Below are 21,324 nucleotides of genomic sequence, written 5' to 3'. Positions count from 1 at the left end.
ACTGAGCCAACCGGCCAGGGCCAAGAAGATATTATTTTCACCTGAAGCGTCCCTCATGATATCCTTTGGTGCACACAGAGTATCGCTAAGAACGCGTGAAAGGAGAGCGACATGACGATTGCGTTGGCTTCTCGGAGAACGTGTTTAGAACCCCCTGTGATAAGCGGCTCAGATAATGAGCCCTGTGGAATGGTTCTGAGCCCGTCATTTCTGGGTCTTTGGTGAGTGGATTCTTCTCTGCCCTCCCACAGCCTTCAGCACCAACGAGCAGGACCGGGACAACTGGAACGGGCAGCTGAAGCTGCTGCTGGAGTGGAACCAGCTGGACCTCGCCAACGATGAGATCTTCACCAACGACCGCCGGTGGGAGGTGAGGAAGAGCCCTCCTGGGTTCTCCCCATGTCTGGGGAGCCCGCCCGCAGGTCCTGAATCTCGTAAAGGGTCCTTCCGTTCTGGTCCATTGGTGTTGCCAAGCCTCCCCGTCCTCCTGTGTGGTATGGGGTAGCGACACTGACTTAGCAGGTGTGTTGTGAAGAGATCATCAATGCACTCCTAGAAGGAAATCTCGACCCACGAACGCCATCCAGAGTTTCCAGCCCTCAGCCGTGATGTGAGGGCTGCCTCTCCGTCTGGGGGTAGAGAGCGCAGACCTCCTGGGAGTGGGTGGGCAGGAGAATGGAGAGAATACCAGCCAGATGGTTAAAAGGGGTATCGCAAGTAGCTCAACTTACGGGGAAGACAGCGGTGGTCATTTTGCACCGCGCCACGCCGGCCTAGCTGGGTTCTGATGAGAGGGCTGCTCTCTGCGGTGCACGGGGTAAAGCAGAGCAGGGTGAAGACACCCAGCGAGCCTCCTGGGGCCAGAAGGTGGGGACTGGCAGCCAGAGGGGCACCTCCAATATAGGGAAGTTTCATGTCCAATAAAAGCCACCCCCTCCCCCATGGTGACTTCTCACTTTCAGTTTGGTCAGTTATAGAACCAGTTTCCAACAATGTCCTCCTCTGCACATCTCAAGTGAAATCAGCCTCCGGAGCTCCGTTTCACAGGAGTAATTGCCAACTGTCGCAACTTGGACCTGCAGGGCTGTTGCTCGTCTTTGCTTTCTGCTCCTCCGAGTTAGTCTGAGTGACCAGGGAGCGGCTAGACTTGATCTAATTTTATACCCCTGCATGCATAGATCTGAAGGTGCATGCACTTCATAACGGTCGTCCTTCCCAGCCAGGTTTAGGAAACACTGTTAGGCTGACTTGTGGAATCTGGGACGGAGACTTGATTTATGTTAACACGTGATCAATTTTAGTAATAGGATGCAAATAAAGTAGTGGCTTAGGGAGTTTTGAATTATGCATTCCGGTAGTAAACATTGTCTTGTGTTTGGTCTTTGCATTTAATGAGCCCCATCACACATTGCAAAGCTGTCGTCAGCTGAGGGAAAGTAGAATTAGAAGTGGATGTAGTTAATGGAGTCGTAGATGGATCTCTGTGTGCGAAGTGGTCTATTTGAGTAAGGTCAGAGGGCACAAATAAACATAAACTCAGGCACACACTGAACGCCACATTTAATTTTATTAACTCAGCCTAAGACAGTTAAGGGCGAAGGGCATAATGAGTGGCTAAGCGTATGGAGGGGCTCGGAGCCAGCCCTTCGGCATGACTTGACCTCTGGGGGTTATTTACCCTCCCTGTGCCCCAGTTCCCTCCGCGCCCAGTGGTGTGTCGGGGCCTCCTCAGGTGGGCTGGCTAGAGCTGGCTGCTGAAATTTTAAAGATTTTGGGAGTCAGTCGTTAAAGTCAGTCATCATTAAAAAGTCAATGGTATCCACTTAGAACTAAATACATTTTATTAAAAAAAACAAAGGTTATAAATAATCGAAACTCATCCTTTTCTAATTATTTTGCCACAGGGATCATTATCTAGGCTCTGGATATTATTTCTGCCTATTGTACCTGCATGGTGGAACTAGTGCAGACGCTGTGCTTCTCCGGGTCTGTGTTCAATTCTGCGTTCAGTGAGGTCATGTTGGTAGCTGGCAGGTAGCCTCAGCCGGAGCATTTACACCACAGGAATTGGCAAGGACGTCAAAGCAGGGTCTACTTTTTTCTTTCTTTTTTTTGTTTTTAGAAATATCACTAAACAGTTTTTAAAAATTATTCATTCATGTTAGAAGGGGGAGAGAGAGAGAGAGAGGAAGGGGAAGAAGCAGGAAACATCAACTCCCATATGTGCCTTGACTGGGCAAGCCCAGGGTTTCGAACTGGTGACCTCAGTATTCCAGGTTGATGCTTTATCCACTGCACCACCACAGGTCAGGTATTGGGGTTTACTATTTTCTTCCAGAGAGCTGGTTATCAAACATTGACCAGCACAACACTGCTCATCTGGACACGGAGATGATAACAGCAGTACCTACCTCACTGGGTTATTACGATGATTAGACGAGATGATGCTTCTGTAGTGCTTAGAAATATTGGCTCATAGTAAGCACAATGCAAGTATTTGTTTAAAAATACATAAAAACCGTTGGAGTAATGCTAATATTGGTGTGACCTTTGACACTGCCCAGAGTTTCGTTGTGTTAGTTTCCTCACCCCCACATCAACCCGTAGCGGAATTATCTCACCTTGCTGGCTAATGAGCCAGGAATCCTGTTTTATTCTCAAAACAGGAGCTCAAGAGGAGTGGAAGCTACTGTTACTTTGTGGCTGGAAATACCCCGAAAGAAAAGCCCTCTGTTTCCTGTACTGGGTTCAGGGCGTGAGTCCTCTCTCTGCTCTTTCTTTCTCCTCAGTCTGCTGACCTTCGAGAAGTCATGTTTACGGCTCTCATCAAGGACAGGCCCAAGTTCGTGCGCCTGTTTCTGGAGAACGGCTTGAACCTGCGCAAGTTTCTCACCAACGACGTCCTCACCGAGCTCTTCTCCAGCCACTTCAGCAGCCTCGTCTACCGGAACCTGCAGATCGCCAAGAATTCCTACAATGACGCTCTCCTCACGTTCGTCTGGAAGCTGGTGGCTAACTTCCGAAGAGGCTCGAGGAAGGAAGACAGGAACAGCAGGGACGAGACCGACGTGGAGCTTCACGTATGTACCGGGGGAACTGTCTGCTTGAATCCTCTGACCTTTTGAGTCTTCCTTCAAAAAAATTTTTTTTCTTTTCTCCACCCTTCCCACTCCCTACCTCATTGCCATAAAGTAACAAACACGGTGCCATTCTTATTTTTTTCTACTGCCTTTACTTAAGATAACAAGTCTCCCTGGTGAGTTTTTCTGACGTTTGCTTGATGCTCTGGGCTATATTTCCAGGTACTTGTTGTGGTTTTTCTTTTTTTTTTTTTTTAATTTTATTTATTCATTTTTAGAGAGAAGAGAGAGAGAGACAGAGAGGGAGAGGGAGGAGAGAGAGACAGAGAGAGAGAAGGGGGGAGGAGCTGGAAGCAAACTCCCATATGTACCTTGACCAGGCAAGCCCAGGGTTTCGAACCGGTGACCTCAGCATTTCCAGGTCGACGCTTTATCCACTGCGCCACCACAGGTCAGGCTCGTTGTGGTTTTTCTTAATTGCCGAGCTTGGTGTGGCGCACACTTCCAGAAGGCATCTATCAGGGAACAGAGACATATGAGGCTGCCTGCTCACGTCTTAGCCGTTTGGACAGGACATGCCTAAAATTGCTCTCTGCTTGCCCATGTAAAAGACTGAAGAACTTCCTAGGTTTTCTTTTGTGGATAAAAGGGGCAGTGAGTGTGTCCAAAGTGAGAAACCAGGCTCCCCTTGGGGAGGGTGACAATCTCTAGGGCTTTCTATCCTAAGCATAGGCAGACCCAGCTCCCAAACACCAGCACCTGCACCTCCTTGCTGAAGGTTGGCTCTGCTCTGAGCCCCATGCCTGGTGCCTGCTGGTTGGTATGTGAAAACCCCAGCCCTCTCCCGCATGGACAGATAATGCCAAGGCGTGTTTTCTACCCTGATTCCGAGGGTTGCCTAGCAGGTCCGATCTCTAGCCAATCACTGTGACTGTGTGTTCACGGTGTGTCTTAATTGGTTCTTTCTTTTAGGATTTCATTTGCTCAGTCTCCTATTGGGTTTTCTGGGATCATCTCTCAAGTAAATGACTTGTCTCAAATCCTTGTCTCAGGATTGCTTCTGGGAAGACAACGTCATTGTCTTTTGTGATTGCAGGATTTTAGGATGGGTGTGTGTGCATGCGTGTGTACATGTGTGTGTGTTGCAAAAATCGAAATGACTTGGTGCTTGAAGGAACTGGAAGTCTTTAGAAAGCCCTTCTTTGACAGTATTTATGTAGGAACCCTCTGCAGAATCCATGACCCTGCCCGAAGCACTTTGGACCTCGGTAACACCTGCATATATAGGAAAATACACATTCAGTTGTTGTCTGTCCAAGGAGGTTCCATTGGGAGACCTGGGATGCTGAGTAGGAGCTGGGATGCTCATTAATGCACCAGGACTCGAAACTCCAAAGTGATAAGCCACAGCTTTATGTGGTGGCAATTGAACTTAAACTATAGGAAGGTTAGAATTCAGTCAGAACGATTTTTTTCCCAGATGAGAAATCTATTTATGTGGTGGAATTGCTTTCTCTTCGGCCGTCAGAAGCCATTCAGTTTCTAAATTGTTCTCAGCAGAGTTTCACCCTTGATGCCACTCCATCTAGCTGTTCCATTGTCTTTTATGATCGATAAAAGGTTTTGTGTCAAATTATACCACCTGGTGACTTGCGGAGCTGCGACGCACATCACTGTGCTGCTGGAATGGATTCCTCCACCCAGTTACAGAGCCTCCCAGTGAGGGGTGGAGGTTCTCTCCGAGGGCGTCCTGACCCCCGTTCTCATTCTGAGAGCATTGCGGCTAAAGCGATGCCTGGTTTGCATGTGCTGACCACGTGCTCTCACCCTCCCAGGATGTGTCTCCTATCACCCGGCACCCCCTGCAAGCGCTCTTCATCTGGGCCGTTCTGCAGAACAAGAAGGAGCTCTCCAAAGTCATCTGGGAGCAGGTAACTGTGCAGATCCAGGCCAAACGGTGCTTTGTGGTGCTTGTCCTGACCTTCTCCACGCTCTTCATGCCTGATCTCAAACACACTAAAAAAAAAAAAAAAAAAGGCACGTCTGCTGTTGGGGGGTTGCGGTTGTGCTTGTTTCGGTGTCGATGGAGGTGTGGGTGCAAGTAGAGGTCCCCAGAAGGGAGCTGTGCTTGGTGGACGACCCTGTAGGCCCCAGCTCCTCAGGTGTGTGTGGGTGTGTGCGTGCTTTCCAAATTTCTAGCTTTGTTGCATAATGGACAGGAAGCAGGGCCTGGACCCACTCTGCTTGGGGAAACTTAACTGAGTTTTTCTTTGTGATTTACCGCCTAACAATGTTTTGTAGATGATTTATAGGCTGTTGAAAAAAAAACCTGCATTCTCCATTTTTAGCACATCAAGTCGGATATCGAATACCGAGTTCACACACAGTCTCACTGACCACGTGACCCGGTTTTCCATGGCCTTATCCACTTCCTGCTCTTTGAACTGTTAGAGCAGGGGTAGTCCACCTTTTTATACCTACTGCCCACTTCTGTGTCTCTGTTAGTAGTAACATTTTCTAACCGCCCACCGGTTCTACAGTAATGGTGATTTATAAAGTAGGGAAGATACTTTACTTTATAAAATTTATAAAGCAGAGTTATAGCAAGTTAAAGAATATAATAATAATTACTTACCAAGTACTTTATATCAGATTTTCGCTAAGTTTGGCAGAATAAATCTTTATAAAACAACTTACTATAGTTAAATCTATCTTTTTATTTATACTTTGGTTGCTCCGCTACCGCCCACCATGAAAGCTGGAATGCCCACTAGGGGGCGGTAGGGACCAGGTTGACTACCACTGGGTTACAGTATGGGAGTGGGTAGTCAGGCCTCTCACTGTCCATGTCTTAACTTCCAGTCTCTGGTGGCTCTCCCCTCGCCATTTTCCTTTTATATGCTAATTGCACATCCAAGGCCACTTGATGCACTTTGCAAATTTTGCTCTGAATCATCACGAACAGTTCAGAATTTGCCATTTCAGCCTTTGCCATGAGCTCGTCCTTGCTTGACATTAGTGTTGGCTCGACCCCTTCAAGGCATCGCGAATTAACTCTGACATTCTCCGCCCTTCTGAAAGACCAGGGGCTGTACTCTGGCAGCCCTGGGGGCCAGCAAGCTCCTGAAGACTCTGGCCAAGGTGAAGAATGACATCAATGCGGCCGGCGAGTCCGAGGAGCTGGCCAATGAGTACGAGACCCGCGCAGTGGGTAAGCCTCCGGGCGGGATGTCCCACGGGTGCAGGCGCCGCTCACAGACCAGAGGGCAGAGGGCAGTGGCCTGTCCACACTCTGTGATCTGGCCTGATTCGCGGGCTGCAGACCATGTGGTTCGGGGTACATGTGTCGTGGCAGAAGCCTCAGGCCCCTCGGTCCTGGTCCTGATACTTGTTGACTTTGCTAAGAATAAGAGGGAAATGTTGGGCTCTCCCATTTCCCAGGCCTGGGTCCACGTAACTCAGCACCACGGGGAGGCTTGGGGTGCTTTGTTTTTGGATGCTACAAAGAAACTGATAGGTCTGAGGTTTTACCTGACGTGCAAGTCATTGAGTTAGCTTGCCAGCTCCATGTCTATACCTGCGGATGGGACCCCTGACGCCCGGTGGATTGATGTCAGGGGCAGCAGTGGCCAGAGAGGCATCCTGGGTTGCTTGCTGCCTTGTGCCCCGATTCCCCGTCAGCGATGTGAGTAAGGGCTGGCCTGCCTGCCCCGCAGCGCCCGAAAGTTAGGATGCTCGAGCATCTGCCAGGGCTCCAGTGACCTGCCCATGCCCCCCTCCAGGGTGACGTGGCTCAGCACCAGGAACGGGAGCCCAGAGAGGCAGCACTGAGAGTCACTGTCCTGGTCTGTCACCAGGCAGTGCCCCTGAACAAGGCTTGTCAGTGCCCTTTGCCCAGAAGGTCTGGACAGTGCGGGAACGTGAGAAGCACAGGACCAACAGCCTCCCGACAGCAGGTGTCAGACCTGCTCGGAGGTCCCCTCTCAGCCGGCGCGTCAGGCCTGCAATGGGGTACACAGCAAAACGCACGCCCTTTGGTCTGTTTTGTCATAGCTGACGGAGGAACGCTCATGGGTCTGTGTTGGGAAGAACGGTGTCCAGTGCTTCCTTCTAATATATTCAGTTATGTTGATTTATGACTGACCTCAGCTAGGCAACGGCTCCTCAGATTTTACAGCCTTTTCTCTGAGGATCTGCCGTCTAGTCTCTTTGTCATTACATCTCGAAACATGAACCACACCCCTCGTGCAATAGGTCAGGGTTTCTGACGTCTTGTTGGCTTTTTTTTGCTCTGCACCTCATCTGCAGAGAAACCTCCCTCAGAAAGGACAGAGGTAGATGAGAGGGGGTTGCTCTGGGAAGGGGAAGCAGAGGGTCTGAGCCCCCACCCCCTGCCAGTGGCTGAGCCCTAGCCCAGAGGGGCTCCTGTGCCCCGTGCAGCTCATTCCTGTGAGCGTGCATCGGTGCCGCTGCCTTGGGACCTACGCTGGGGATGGTGTGGAAAGTAGGGTCCCTGTGTTCTGTAAAGAATTACGTTGTGCCGGCATTTTCTTTGCTTTTGCACACCAGAGCACTCATACCCTGGCTTTTTCTTACGGTCAGGGCGTGGCGGGGGGATTGGGGAGGACGGTGTTGGGTATGGGCCAGCCCTGCCTCAGCTGCCCTCTCTCTGGTGCGCATGTGACTGTAGAGCTGTTCACAGAGTGTTACAGCAGCGACGAGGACCTGGCCGAGCAGCTGCTGGTCTATTCCTGTGAGGCCTGGGGGGGCAGCAACTGTCTGGAGCTAGCGGTGGAGGCGACGGACCAGCATTTCATTGCCCAACCTGGGGTCCAGGTAAGCAATACGCAGTCACCACTGGAAACATGCCTGCTATTGATACATCAGATGCTAATGTCGACATTGAAAAGTACAACATGGCCCTGGCCAGTTGGCTCAGTGGTAGAGCATGGGCCCAGTGTATGGAAGTCTCCTGTGATTCCCGGTCAGGGCACACAGGAGAAGCGACTGTCTGCTTCTCCATCCCTCCCCATCCCCTTCTCTCTCTCTATCTCTCTCTCTTCTCCTCCCACAGCTATGGCTCAGTTGGAGCAAGTTGGCCCTGGGTGCTGAGGATGGCTCCATGGCCTACCTTAGGTGCTAAAATAGCTTGGCTGTCAAACAACAGAGCAATAATCCCAGATGGGCAGAATACCGTCTCATAGAGGGCTTGCGGGGTGGATCCCAGTCAGGGCGCATGCAGGAGCCTGTCTCTGCCTCCCTGCTTCCCACTTAAGAAAGAAAAGTACAACACTTTTGTAACAAACCCTACCTGCCGCAGGAAAGCCACAGCAGGAGAAGGTGGCGATGTATGGGCATTGGTAGGGGCCTTTGCTCCAGGAGATGGTGCTGGAGATAGAATAGCCTTTGAGTGTTCACAGAGCGAATAGCATAGCGCCATGACCACAGGCCTGGGTCTCAGTCCACAGCATCCCTAACCAGGTGTGTGGTGGTTGGCTTTGGTGCCTCATCTGTGAGATGGGCACAGGTGGGGCTACAGGGAAGGGGGGTGGTGAGGAGTCAGTGAGGTAGCGTGGGGGAGGGGCCTGCCCACGATGTCAGCTGTTGCTGTTACAGTAGCATTACAGTAGGAACAGCAGTAGAGATGCTAGTAAGACGTGGATATAACCCGTAGAGAGGTACTCTGCACTGAGTTAAATTACTGCCAGTTTGCACCCGGTGTCTCAGGATGCAGAGGGGAGATCTTCTACCCACAACCCCGGTTGGAAGGGTCTGGATGTGAATGGGGGGTAGGGAAGAGGTGGACAGGCTACCACTTCTCTGCCCCGCCCGTGATCATGTTTCCCCTTCACAGCATGCTTTAAGGTGAACGTCATCCCATTTTACTGATGAGGCTTCAGGAGCTCAGAGAGGTTCTGGAACATTCTCTGGGTTGCCCTGCTAGGAAGTAGCAGCACCGGGCTGATTCTGTGTTAATTGTCCGTCTTGTGCACTAAACCACGCAGCCAATAGTGAGCACAGTGTTTATGAAAGAGTTGTGCCTATAGCTGAGCTGGGCTAGACGGGAACAGTCGCCCGTGACTGGGACCACGTGCTCCGGTTCAGCCTCTGCTCAGGGTCAGTCTGGAGTGAGGCGGGCCCAAGGTCAAGGTGCCGTGGGGACTGGGCGGTCTGTCAGGGTGGCACGCTCTGCTCACCGCGTCTTGGGCCCCGAACCCCACCTTGCTGGAGTCCTGGAGCTTTGGACGCGGACTCATGTCTCCGTTCTGAGGGTTCATTGATGTCTATGGAAAATGTCCATTCTGGGCCACGAGACCTGGGCGTCTGCTCTCTCTCGGCAGCTGTGTGTGGGGGCAGAGGTCGCAGAGGCCCGGGAGCCCGAGCTAGGGGAGAGCTTTCTGTGCCGGGGTCCTAGGGGTGCTGCTCTCAGCAGGAGTCCAGCAGGACCGGGAGATGTGACCTGTGTTTGGGAGCGGCCCCGCCCCAGGAGCAGGCCCCAAAGCGAGGATCTGAATGCGTGTTTGTTCCGGGGGGTGCCCAGGAGGCGTGTGTGTGTGGGGATGGGGGCAGTGGGAGAGGAAGGGACAGACGCGGGTACAGGTGTGATAAGGAGGAAGCGCGCTGTGTGGAATTGCGCTCTGCCCAGTCGGGGACTTCTGGGGACTGCACGGGACCTGCCTGGTGGCACTGCCCACCTGAGAGCGAGTAAACCGGCCCGTGCCCACCTGCTGCAGTTTGCCGTCGGTTGGTGGCTGCCCCTCGTGGGCCAAGCACACGCCCGGCCGCAGCCGCCCAGGCAGAGTGTGGCAGGCTCACAGGAGAAGCCCTCCTCTCCGAGAGGGACGTGTCAGGGTGTGGGTGGGACACGCCGGTCCTGGCCCTCCGGGCCGGTGCTGGGAAGGCCCCGGGGTTTCCGCTCGCCCTGCCAGGGGAGGCACCAGTCCCTTCGGACAGCACGTTCTTTTCTGAGAGCTGTGTTGGTGTGGTCCAGTCTGCGCTCACACTCTCTGTTGACTCCGTGTTTGTCACTCAGAGGCAACCTGAGTGTCCTGACCACCACCTTCACGGGAGGTCCCCACGCCCCCCGTCAGGGTTGGTACAGTCTGGGAAGAGCATTTTCATGCCTTTCAGCTCAAACTGATGTTGAGATGCCAGCGGTCTCTCCCTTTCTGTCTCTGGCTTTCCTCTGGGTTTGATTTCAAACGAGTGGAGATGGGGTTGTGTCTTCAATATCCCGGGCAGAATTTGTTCTCGTTGACCGTGAAATGAATCTCACCGTACAGAACCCAAGTACAGAAAGGACTGAGAGTCAAGCAGAATTTTAAACTGTTGGCCATAACCCCTTAGAATCTGGGTAACTAAGATGAGCAGAGAAAAGAACCGTGTTTGTTTGGGGGAGGTGCCTGGCCCGGAGAGAAAGGTCGCACACCGCCCTGCATTTCGCTGCATTAATAAGGACCCGTGTCCTTTGTCTCTGTCCCCCCCTAGAATTTTCTTTCCAAGCAATGGTATGGGGAGATTTCCCGGGACACCAAGAACTGGAAGATCATCCTGTGTCTGTTTATCATCCCCTTGGTTGGCTGTGGCTTTGTGTCGTTTAGGTATGAAACCAAGACGGAATCCCTTGTGTGTGTACGTGTGTGCAGTCTTGTATCCTTTACCGCAAGGCCTGGAAATCACATTACTCACTCTACCACCTACAGTTGGGTCTGGGATCACCTCTGGCTTGCCCTGGGTTTGATTTCAAATGGCTAGAGGTGGGGTTGAATCTCTACTCTCTGGGGCAGAATTTGGATTTGATAACCACGAAATGCCAAGGGCTGAATTTTGGCCGGTCCCTCTCGGAACACAGTCTGCCTCCCACCTCAGCCGTGGGGCTGTGTCCACCGGCGTTCAGAGGGAGGGCGGGGGGGCCACGCCGTGGGGCCTGCGGGGACGGAGATGACGCTCTTCCCCGCGTCCAGGAAGAAGCCGGCCGACAGGCGCAGGACGCTGCTGTGGCGCTACGCGGCCTTCTTCACGTCCCCCTTCGTGGTCTTCTCCTGGAACGTGGTCTTCTACATCGCCTTCCTCCTGCTGTTCGCCTACGTGCTGCTCATGGACTTCCACCCGGCGCCTCGCCTGCCCGAGCTGGTCCTCTACGCGCTGGTCTTCGTCCTGTTCTGTGACGAAGTGAGACAGGTAGGCACAGCCCCGGGCAGGGCGCCTCCTCCCTGCCTCAGCGGGCGGTGGCGTCCTCACGCCGAGGAGGAGCAGCGGTTGCCTTCTCCAAAGGCATCCCTTTCTCCAAGTGTTCTTGCTAGGTGGTAAAGAGCTTTCCCGCCTCTTCGTCCTCCAGCGAGTCCTCTGAGTACCAGGCACGCTCTTTGCTCTCCAACTAGTGTCCCTCGGTGAAGAGGAATTCCTCAGCGTCGGGCGCCCGTTCAGGGAGCACACTGACCTTGGGCTGTAAACCCTCCCCTGCCATCAGGAGCCCTCTGTGTTTGGCATGGCCCTCGCTGTCATGGGGGCGGGGGGGAGGGGAGAGGTGGCCAGACACGTGGCCAGGGAGCTGGGGCGGGGCCCTCCAGCTCAGAGTGTCTCCATGGGAGGGGGCTCTCCAGCTCAGAGTGTCTCCATGGGAGGGGGCTCTCCAGCTCGGAGTGTCTTCATGGGAGGGGGCTCTCCAGCTCGGAGTATCTTCATGGGGGGGGGCTCTCCAGCTCAGAGTGTCTCCATGGGAGGGGGCTCTCCAGCTCAGAGTGTCTTCATGGGAGGGGGCTCTCCAGCTCAGAGTGTCTTCATGGGAGGGGGCCTTCCAGCTCAGAGTGTCTTCATGGGAGGGGGCTCTCCAGCTCAGAGTGTCTTCATGGGGGGGGCTCTGCAGCTCAGAGCGTCTTCATGGGGGGGGCTCTCCAGCTCAGAGCGTCTTCATGGGGGGGCTCTCCAGCTCAGAGCGTCTTCATGGGGGGGCTCTCCAGCTCAGAGCGTCTTCATGGGAAGGGGCTCTCGAGCTCAGAGCGTCTTCATGGGGGGGGCTCTCCAGCTCAGAGCGTCTTCATGGGAGGGGGCTCCAGCTCAGAGCGTCTCCATGGGAGGGGGCTCTCCAGCTCGGAGCGTCTTCATGGGAGGGGGCTCTCCAGCTCAGAGTGTCTTCATGGGGGGGGCTCTGCAGCTCAGAGCGTCTTCATGGGAGGGGGCTCTCCAGCTCAGAGTGTCTTCATGGGAGGGGCTCTCCAGCTCAGAGTGTCTTCATGGGAGGGGCTCTCCAGCTCAGAGTGTCTTCACGGGAGGGGCTCTCCAGCTCAGAGTGTCTTCATGGGAGGGGGCTCTCCAGCTCAGAGTGTCTTCATGGTGGGGGGCTCTCCAGCTCAGAGTGTCTTCATGGGAGGGGCTCTCCAGCTCAGAGCGTCTTCATGGGAGGGGGCTCTCCAGCTCGGAGTGTCTTCATGGGGGGGGCTCTGCAGCTCAGAGCGTCTTCATGGGAGGGGGCTCTCCAGCTCAGAGTGTCTTCACGGGAGGGGGCTCTCCAGCTCAGAGTGTCTTCACGGGAGGGGCTCTCCAGCTCAGAGTGTCTTCACGGGAGGGGGCTCTCCAGCTCAGAGTGTCTTCATGGTGGGGGGCTCTCCAGCTCAGAGTGTCTTCATGGGAGGGGCTCTCCAGCTCAGAGCGTCTTCATGGGGGGGGCTCTCCAGCTCAGAGCGTCTTCATGGGGGGGGCTCTCCAGCTCAGAGCGTCTTCATGGGGGGGCTCTCCAGCTCAGAGCGTCTCCATGGGAGGGGGCTCTCGAGCTCAGAGCGTCTTCATGGGGGGGGCTCTCCAGCTCAGAGCGTCTTCATGGGAGGGGGCTCCAGCTCAGAGTGTCTCCATGGGAGGGGCTCTCCAGCTCGGAGTGTCTTCATGGGGGGGGCTCTGCAGCTCAGAGCGTCTTCATGGGAGGGGGCTCTCCAGCTCAGAGCGTCTTCATGGGGGGGGGCTCTCCAGCTCAGAGCGTCTTCATGGGAGGGGGCTCCAGCTCAGAGTGTCTCCATGGGAGGGGCTCTCCAGCTCAGAGCGTCTTCATGGGAGGGGGCTCCAGCTCAGAGTGTCTCCATGGGAGGGGCTCTCCAGCTCGGAGTGTCTTCATGGGGGGGGCTCTGCAGCTCAGAGCGTCTTCATGGGAGGGGGCTCTCGAGCTCAGAGCGTCTTCATGGGGGGGCTCTCCAGCTCAGAGCGTCTTCATGGGAGGGGGCTCCAGCTCAGAGTGTCTCCATGGGAGGGGCTCTCCAGCTCAGAGCGTCTTCATGGGAGGGGGCTCCAGCTCAGAGTGTCTCCATGGGAGGGGCTCTCCAGCTCAGAGTGTCTCCATGGGAGGGGCTCTCCAGCTCGGAGTGTCTCCATGGGAGGGGCTCTCCAGCTCGGAGCGTCTCCATGGGAGGGGGCTCTCCAGCTCGGAGTGTCTCCATGGGAGGGGCTCTCCAGCTCGGAGCGTCTCCATGGGAGGGGCTCTCCAGCTCGGAGCGTCTCCATGGGAGGGGGCTCTCCAGCTCGGAGAGCCTTCATGTCCAGCCTGTCGGAGTGACAGTGTTGGAAAGTCATGTAAGTCCCTGTGGATCAGGGCGAGTGTGTGTGAATTATTCATGATGCTCTCCTGCCGTTCCTTGGGATCTGCATTTCTTTTTGTTGGCATCCTCTCTCCGCCACTGAATCCAAAATGTTAGTCTGGGCCTGGCACGGAGCAGGTGCTCAGCTCCTAATTGTGGAATAAATAAATATTGATGGCGAAGGCCGGCGCTGTCCCTGAGCTATTATAAAAAGTCATCCCGGAACATCCTTTCAGACTTAGCAGTTGACCGAGGAGCTGAGAACGGCTGACGCTGTCGCTTTGCTTGTCCCTTCTGCGTGAGTCCAAACCCAACGTCGCAACCATTAGACACGCATGGCCTCGGTGCTTACAGTTTATGAGACACTGCCGAGCGCTGGAGAGATTTGGAGGGATGAAGAATGCTGTTCTTGACCCCACAGGGTCGCTGCTAGTAAAGGGATCTTAAATTGGTTTCAACTATCATGTCAGCTCTAATAGATTTTATGTGTGTGGATGTGTGCGTGTGTGCGTGCGTGTGCATGTGCGTGTGCATGTGTGCATGTGTGTGTGTGCGTGTGCGTGTGCATGTGTGTGTGCGTGTGTGTGCATGTGCGTGTGCGTGTGCATGTGTGTGCGTGTGCGTGTGCATGTGTGTGTGTGTGTGTGTGTGAGACTTCCCGGAGTCCTGGGAGGAGAAAAACTCCAAGGCGCTGTCTGTTCTCAGCGGGAGAGTGTCTTGATCGACTAGGGATGTCTGCCACGGGCGTGAGGGGTGGGAGGGGTCCTGCTTTCCACTGCCCAGTCTGTGGGAGGTGCAGGTGGGGGGTGGAGACAGGGTGGAGGTGGAGGGAAGAACGGGGGGAAAATGAAACAAGTTAGTATAGAGCATGCCAAGATTATGAGGCTCTCTGTCTGCCAGAATGTGCCCCCCCCCCAAGAAGGGTCCTGCCGACATGCAGAGGACTTCTATGACGTCAGATCAGCCTCGTTAGAGCCCCGGGCATTGACTCCTGAGGTCACAGCTCAGTCCAGCTCACGCCTTTTTATCCGTCGGTTTGGGTCACTGTGACGAGGATCCACCAGCTTGGGTGGCTTAGAGCATCATCTTATTTCTGGGGTCCTGAAGTTCAAGATCAAGTTGCCGGCAGGGCTGGTCCCCTCTGAAGGAGAATGTGGGGACGGGCCAGCTGTCTGTGATTCCTTGACGCGGGAGGTGTCCCTGGGACCCTGTCCTCATGCCCGTCTGGAGTCCTCCCTGTGTGCCTGCCTGTGTCCCCATCTCCCCTTGTCACAAGGACACCCCAAGCGGGGGCCCGTTCCATTCCTGCCCCCCCCCCCCCATGCTTCCAACATTTCCCCAGCAGTCCCGTTCCTGTCCCTGCCTCCCCTGTGGCACTAAGACACGGAAGCGGCTGTGAACCAAACATCATCTCCTTCCTCCGGGCATCTAAAGGAGCCATGCGGTCCAGAGAGAGGGCTTGTTTGGGCTGCTTCGGAGGGCAGAGCTGGGCCTGGGTGGAAGATGCAGGGAGACACACCTTGTTCATGTATTCTTTCTTTCCACAAATATTTACTGAGCACCTACTATGTGCCAGGCACTGTTCTAGGTACTGAGGACACAACAGTAAAGCAACAAATACACGGCTTCATACTCATTTTGAAATACCCCCTAATTTTTGTGAACAGTATGTATCTGTCTTAGGGAGGTATTTTCTTCCTTCCTTTCTTTCTCTCTCTCTCCCTTCCCTTCCCTTCCCTTCCCTTCCCCTTCCTCCCTTCCTCCCTTTCTCTCTTTCTCTTTCTTTTTCTTTCTTTCTACCAGTTAGTGAAGTGAGTCTTACCTTTACTGGGAGGTTGGCCCCAGGGATTGGCAACATTTGTCCTTAGGTCACAAACATCTCCGTAAAAATCTGGATGTACATTTAGCTGCTCAGTCACTTATTCAGGTGGTGCAGGAGGGAGACACAGGACAGGTGCACTTTACTGGGGGGAGGGTCCTGGGTGGTGCTGTGGGACATGGTGTCCAGGAGACATATGTGCAGGGACACCGAGTGGCAGAGACGGTGGGAAAGGGGAGGAAGCTGAGGAAAGGCCGTGGAAGTGCTGGGTAAGCAACACCCCCCCCAGTCACCCCTGGGTCCACGAGGGGTGGGTGGGCATGATGCCCGCAGGGTCTGGCCGAGCTCCAGCTAGCCTGTCTACCGACGGAAGGGGTGATGTTCGACACGGAGGGTGATAATGAGGAGCTATAGCTTTGTCCAAGTGTTTCTTCCCTTTCCTTTTCGGAAGTTACTTTTGCACGGGCCAGTTTCAGTGCAGCGATACCTGGTATGAAGGTGATGGTGCGGGTTAGGAGCGTGGGTTCAAGTGCATCCCCGCCCTTTGAGGACAGCTCTGGCTCTGTGGTCTGCTAGCGAGAGTCCACAGGACACACAGCCTTGGAAGATTCGTGTCATGAAAGGCATCCGACACTCGGGGGCGCTGTTTCTCTTCTTCTCTGCAGACGCCTGCATTGGGGATCCTCGATTTGATTGGGTCCCTGTGGCAGTCGGTTCTGCGGGCCTGGTGCAGGAGTACCCTGATTCACACTCGCTGGAAAAACCAAACCCAAGCGGGATGTTACTGTTTTAGATTGTGTCTGGGGGTCAGACAGCGGGCTCTTCAGTGTATGCCCTTGTCCGCTTGCGTGGCGGGGCAGATGTGGATACACTAACTTGGAATTTTTAACCAAGGCAGTCAAGAAGCTCAAACATAGTCACGAAATAGCTTTTGGTTCCACTCAACAGATTGTGGGTGTTTGTTTAAAATAAGTCCCATCATCTCATTATGGAAAGCACTGTGCGATCTTGAGGCCTTTTGAACCCCTAAATCCTGAAAGACAGGATGAAATACGGTCCTGCACCTTGATGAAGAGTCTGTACTGGCACTCCATTCAGAAAAGAGTCCTCGATTTATTTATTTTTTTTAAAAAAATATCTTCTCACTGTGGCGGTACCTCCGAGCCCCAGAATGGATCGACACAGGGTTACTCCTGTCACACAGGCCAGGCTTCTGAGAGTCCCCTGGGCAGAGGCGGAGCCGGTCTGGGGCGGCTGGGCCGCCCTGTGCCCACCTGTCCCTGGACCAGGGTTTCACAGGGCCTGTCTGAACCACTCTATTCTTGCAGATCATGTCCAGTGGGTGGTGGTCGGTGCCCGGCGACCGCCCAGATGGGTGGTAGGGATTTGGGTGTGATTTCTGAGTCTCCGCAGAGTGAACGTGGTCCAGCCTGGGAGGTTTTCGTGTCTCCTCAGTGCATCATGCGCTGACCCCCCTTGGCCCACAGACATTGCCGTTTGCATCTATAAATGAAGGCCAGGGAATCCTCTAGAAGCCGACGATGCTTTCTGAGACCTGCCAAGTCTAAGGTGGCTGGGTCTCTGTGGGATCTAGAGATAGATGCAGGGGGTGTTGGGGACAGAAAACGAAGGTTCAGATCCCTGAGGCGGCCACTTGCTGGCCGTCTGCCCTTGGGCAAGTCCTTTAGCTTATTTATTTATTGATTGACCTTGATTTCAGCTGCAAAACAGGAAATACGATATCTGACTATCAGACAGCCCCATCTTCGTGACTTCACTTAGTAAGACTGAAAAGCAGTGTGTTCCACTGGTGACGCTGTTTTCCTGCTTTCTGGTGGTTTTCTTATCTGAGCTCCCATGAGGCTTTGGTCTTACCCTCCGCCCCATCCTCCCCCCCTTCCCTTACCATGTTTTGTTTTAAACAGGTTTAATATCTGTCCTTCCCAAAGGCCGGTGGATTCCTTGAGACTCAGCATTGCACTTAATGCCCCATCCCTATGTCCCAGGAGCCTGGCACAGGTGTTTGGAACCCTGTGGGCTCCCAGTAAACGTGTTCTGAGTAGATGACAGAGTGAAGGGTTGGATGACCACCCTGGAGTCACCCATGTCCAGCTCATGGCTTGCAAGAGGCAGTCTTCTGATGGATGACCCTTCCCCCTCTCCACCCCAGAGTGGTCCTGACGTGCTTTCTTCCCTGAAGGACCCATACATGCAAATCATGACAGAAGAGTCACCGGGGCATATCCTGTTCCTGCCACTTTGTGTGTGTGTGTGGCCAAATTCTGTCCTCAGAGGTGCCACTTATAAGCACCTTAGTGCAAATTAAAAACAAAGGTTCTTTTTTTTTTTTTTAATCAAGATGCTTTCTTGCTGCCATGTGAGAAAATCCTTACCATAAACACACAGGTCTGTGAGGCTGACAGTGTGGACAGTGCCCTCCAGAGCTGTGCAGAGCGCAGCTGACACCCCTGGATTTGGTGGCTGGGGGGGGCCCATTTGCCCCACAGGTTGGACTCGCTCTCTGCGGGTTCGTTTTCGAGAACGGTAAGGCCACCCGAGTCCTGCCTGTTGCCTTTGTCAGCGACACACGACTGAGGGAAGGGAAGACGTGAGGTTCCTCTCTAGCCCCCCCAGCCCCCCTCCAGCAGCACGGGGCGTGGGTCGGGGCTTGCTGGGCGCGCGCAGCACGGGCTCACAAGGGATCTGGAGGGAAAGGGAGCGTGGGGACACGCGCAGGTCTGGAAGCGGCGGACGGCTCCCCGCCGCTCAGGTGCTCGCTCTGTCCCTGTCCCTTCCTTGCTGCAGTGGTACATGAACGGGGTGAACTATTTCACCAACCTGTGGAACGTCATGGACACGCTCGGCCTCTTCTACTTCATCGCCGGCATCGGGTTTCGGTAAGTCGCCCTCCCTGCCGTCCCGGGTTCAGGCGGTTGGGGCTTCTCTCGGGGGAGAAGGTGGAGGAAGGACCCCCGGTGCTCAAGCCCCCAGAAGAGTGCTCCCCACCCCGTCAGAGATAGAGACAGAAGGCCACCGTCTCCGCTTCCTGGAGACACAGCGCTGGCGTAGAGCTGGCTTCCTCTCGTCCCCTCCTGGCAGTCTGCGATGGAAGAGGGGCTCTGCACGGTGTTCCCACTCTGTGCTCCATAGGACTTGGGGAGAGATCACTGGGCAGTGAGGAGGGTAGAGAATGATGAGGCTCTTGGACATCGCGGGATGCTTGCGTTTCGGGCCATACAGTCTGTGTGTGTGCCCTTAACTTCAGCCTGAGTGCTGGTCGTGGGGCCTGCATCCCAGTTACAAGCACATGCCCGATCTAAAAGCAATCACATTAGAGCAGGGGTCCCCAAACAAGGCCAGCGGGCTGCATGCGGCCCCCTGAGGCCATTTATCCGGCCCCTGCTGCACTTCCGGAAGGGGCACCTCTTTCATTGGTGGTCAGTGAGAGGAGCACATTGACTATCTCATTAGCCAAAAGCAGGCCCATAGTTCCCATTGAAATACTGGTCAGTTTGTTGATTTAAATTTACTTGTTCTTTATTTTAAATATTGTATTTGTTCCCATTTTGTTTTTTTACTTTAAAATAAGATATGTGCAGTGTGCATAGGGATTTGTTCATAGTTGTTTTTTTTTTTATAGTCCGGCCCTCCAACGGTCTGAGGGACAGTGAACTGGCTCCCTGTGTAAAAAGTTTGGGGACCCCTGCATTAGAGAAACCAATCAAAAACCACGGTCAGAGGCTAAAGGCAATGTGTGATCCACGGGGTAGAGCGACTGCAGTCTGCCGGACGCTGTGGCTCATGCCGCCCCTGCCCACATCCCCCCAAGCTTGCCGTCCCCGAAGAGCTTCGAGGGAAAGCTCGGGGTTCCATTTGAGCAGCACATGAAGCCCCCCCCCTCTGCAGAGAAGCCTGACTGTCCATCGTCACACCTCCCCAGGGTGACGTGTTTCCAGTGGGTGCTCGCTCTCCCACTTGAAGGGAGTGAAAACTCAGTGTCCTCCCCCAGTTACCCCCCTTCTGCGTGGGGCGAGGGCCCAGCGTTTGAACCACGGTGGATGTGATTTCTAGAACATTCCGGTTGAAAGTACATGGGGCTTTAGACTCACGCATCACTTAGCAGGTGGTTAGCAAACAAATACTCTAGTGGGGATGAGGTGAGTTTCCTTAGGGGACACCTGGCAGGCTCAAGTCCCAGGTGGTTGGGCTGGGGCAGGGGTTGGGGTCATTATAGAAGCCTCGTGAGCCAGGAAGGTGGTGAGTGATGACGTGACCGGGTTCTGGCAGTAGCCTTTGAGGATGAAGAAAGACGGAAGTAGCCAGAACCTCTGAAAGCTCCATTTTATGTGACGTCCTTGCCTCTACTGGAGCCCACGAGAGCAGAAGACCATGGCCTTTGGTCTTCAGTGACGGGCAGGTGGCTGGTACCCATGGTCCATTTCTGCTCATTCCCAGTCCCTCCCCTCCCCTGACTCAGCTGTTTCTTCACATTTGGTTATTTTGAAAAGCACAGAACTTTGAGATGCCTTCCCGGTATCTCACGAGCGCCATTCCCCTTCTTTGCGCAGGCTCCATTCTTCTAACAAAACCGCTCTGTATTCCGGACGGGTCATTTTCTGCCTGGATTACATCATCTTCACTTTGAGGCTGATCCACATCTTCACTGTCAGCAGAAATTTAGGACCCAAGATCATCATGCTGCAGAGGATGGTGAGGCTGGACACTCGCCGCCGTTGTCAGTGTTCTTGGCCACCCCGGAGGATGGTGAGGGTGGACACTCGCTGCCGTTGTCAGTGTTCTTGGCCACCCCGGAGGATGGTGAGGCTGGACACTCGCCGCCGTTGTCAGTGTTCTTGGCCACCCCGGAGGATGGTGAGGGTGGACACTCGCTGCTGTTGTCAGTGTTCTTGGCCACCCCGGAGGATGGTGAGGGTGGACACTCACCGCCGTTGTCAGTGTTCTTGGCCACCCCGGAGGATGGTGAGGGTGGACACTCGCCGCCGTTGTCAGTGTTCTTGGCCACCCCGGAGGATGGTGAGGGTGGACACTCGCTGCCGTTGTCAGTGTTCTTGGCCACCCCGGAGGATGGTGAGGGTGGACACTCGCTGCCGTTGTCAGTGTTCTTGGCCACCCCGGAGGATGGTGAGGGTGGACACTCGCTGCCGTTGTCAGTGTTCTTGGCCACCCCGGAGGATGGTGAGGGTGGACACTCGCCGCCGTTGTCAGTGTTCTTGGCCACCCCGGAGGATGGTGAGGGTGGACACTCACTGCCGTTGTCAGTGTTCTTGGCCACCCCGGAGGATGGTGAGGGTGGACACTCGCTGCCGTTGTCAGTGTTCTTGGCCACCCCGGAGGATGGTGAGGGTGGACACTCGCTGCTGTTGTCAGTGTTCTTGGCCACCCCGGAGGATGGTGAGGGTGGACACTCACTGCTGTTGTCAGTGTTCTTGGCCACCCCGGAGGATGGTGAGGGTGGACACTCACTGCTGTTGTCAGTGTTCTTGGCCACCCTGGAGGATGGTGAGGGTGGACACTCGCTGCTGTTGTCAGTGTTCTTGGCCACCCTGGAGGATGGTGAGGGTGGACACTCGCTGCCGTTGTCAGTGTTCTTGGCCACCCTGGAGGATGGTGAGGGTGGACACTCACTGCTGTTGTCAGTGTTCTTGGCCACCCTGGAGGATGGTGAGGGTGGACACTCGCCGCCGTTGTCAGTGTTCTTGGCCACCCCGGAGGATGGTGAGGGTGGACACTCGCTGCCGTTGTCAGTGTTCTTGGCCACCCCGGAGGATGGTGAGGGTGGACACTCACTGCTGTTGTCAGTGTTCTTGGCCACCCTGGAGGATGGTGAGGGTGGACACTCACT

The 21,324-nt window shown here is 54.6% G+C and overlaps 1 protein-coding gene across 1 annotated transcript in view; it reads left to right on the top strand.

Moving 5' to 3' along the window:
- Window positions 1–21,324, top strand: part of TRPM8 (transient receptor potential cation channel subfamily M member 8) — a 71,840-nt gene that overhangs the window by 29,293 nt on the left and 21,223 nt on the right. The window contains exons 10-18 of the mRNA XM_066280064.1: window positions 252–370; window positions 2,790–3,080; window positions 4,916–5,011; window positions 6,162–6,291; window positions 7,771–7,916; window positions 10,569–10,681; window positions 11,045–11,261; window positions 18,267–18,358; window positions 20,030–20,171. Coding sequence (XP_066136161.1) covers window positions 252–370; window positions 2,790–3,080; window positions 4,916–5,011; window positions 6,162–6,291; window positions 7,771–7,916; window positions 10,569–10,681; window positions 11,045–11,261; window positions 18,267–18,358; window positions 20,030–20,171 — 1,346 coding nt within the window. The remainder of the gene's footprint in view (window positions 1–251; window positions 371–2,789; window positions 3,081–4,915; window positions 5,012–6,161; window positions 6,292–7,770; window positions 7,917–10,568; window positions 10,682–11,044; window positions 11,262–18,266; window positions 18,359–20,029; window positions 20,172–21,324) is intronic.

The sequence above is a fragment of the Saccopteryx bilineata genome, chromosome 5 (genome assembly GCF_036850765.1).
Source record: "Saccopteryx bilineata isolate mSacBil1 chromosome 5, mSacBil1_pri_phased_curated, whole genome shotgun sequence".
Taxonomy (NCBI): Eukaryota; Metazoa; Chordata; class Mammalia; order Chiroptera; family Emballonuridae; genus Saccopteryx; species Saccopteryx bilineata.
This window is presented reverse-complemented; position numbering and strand designations above follow the sequence as displayed.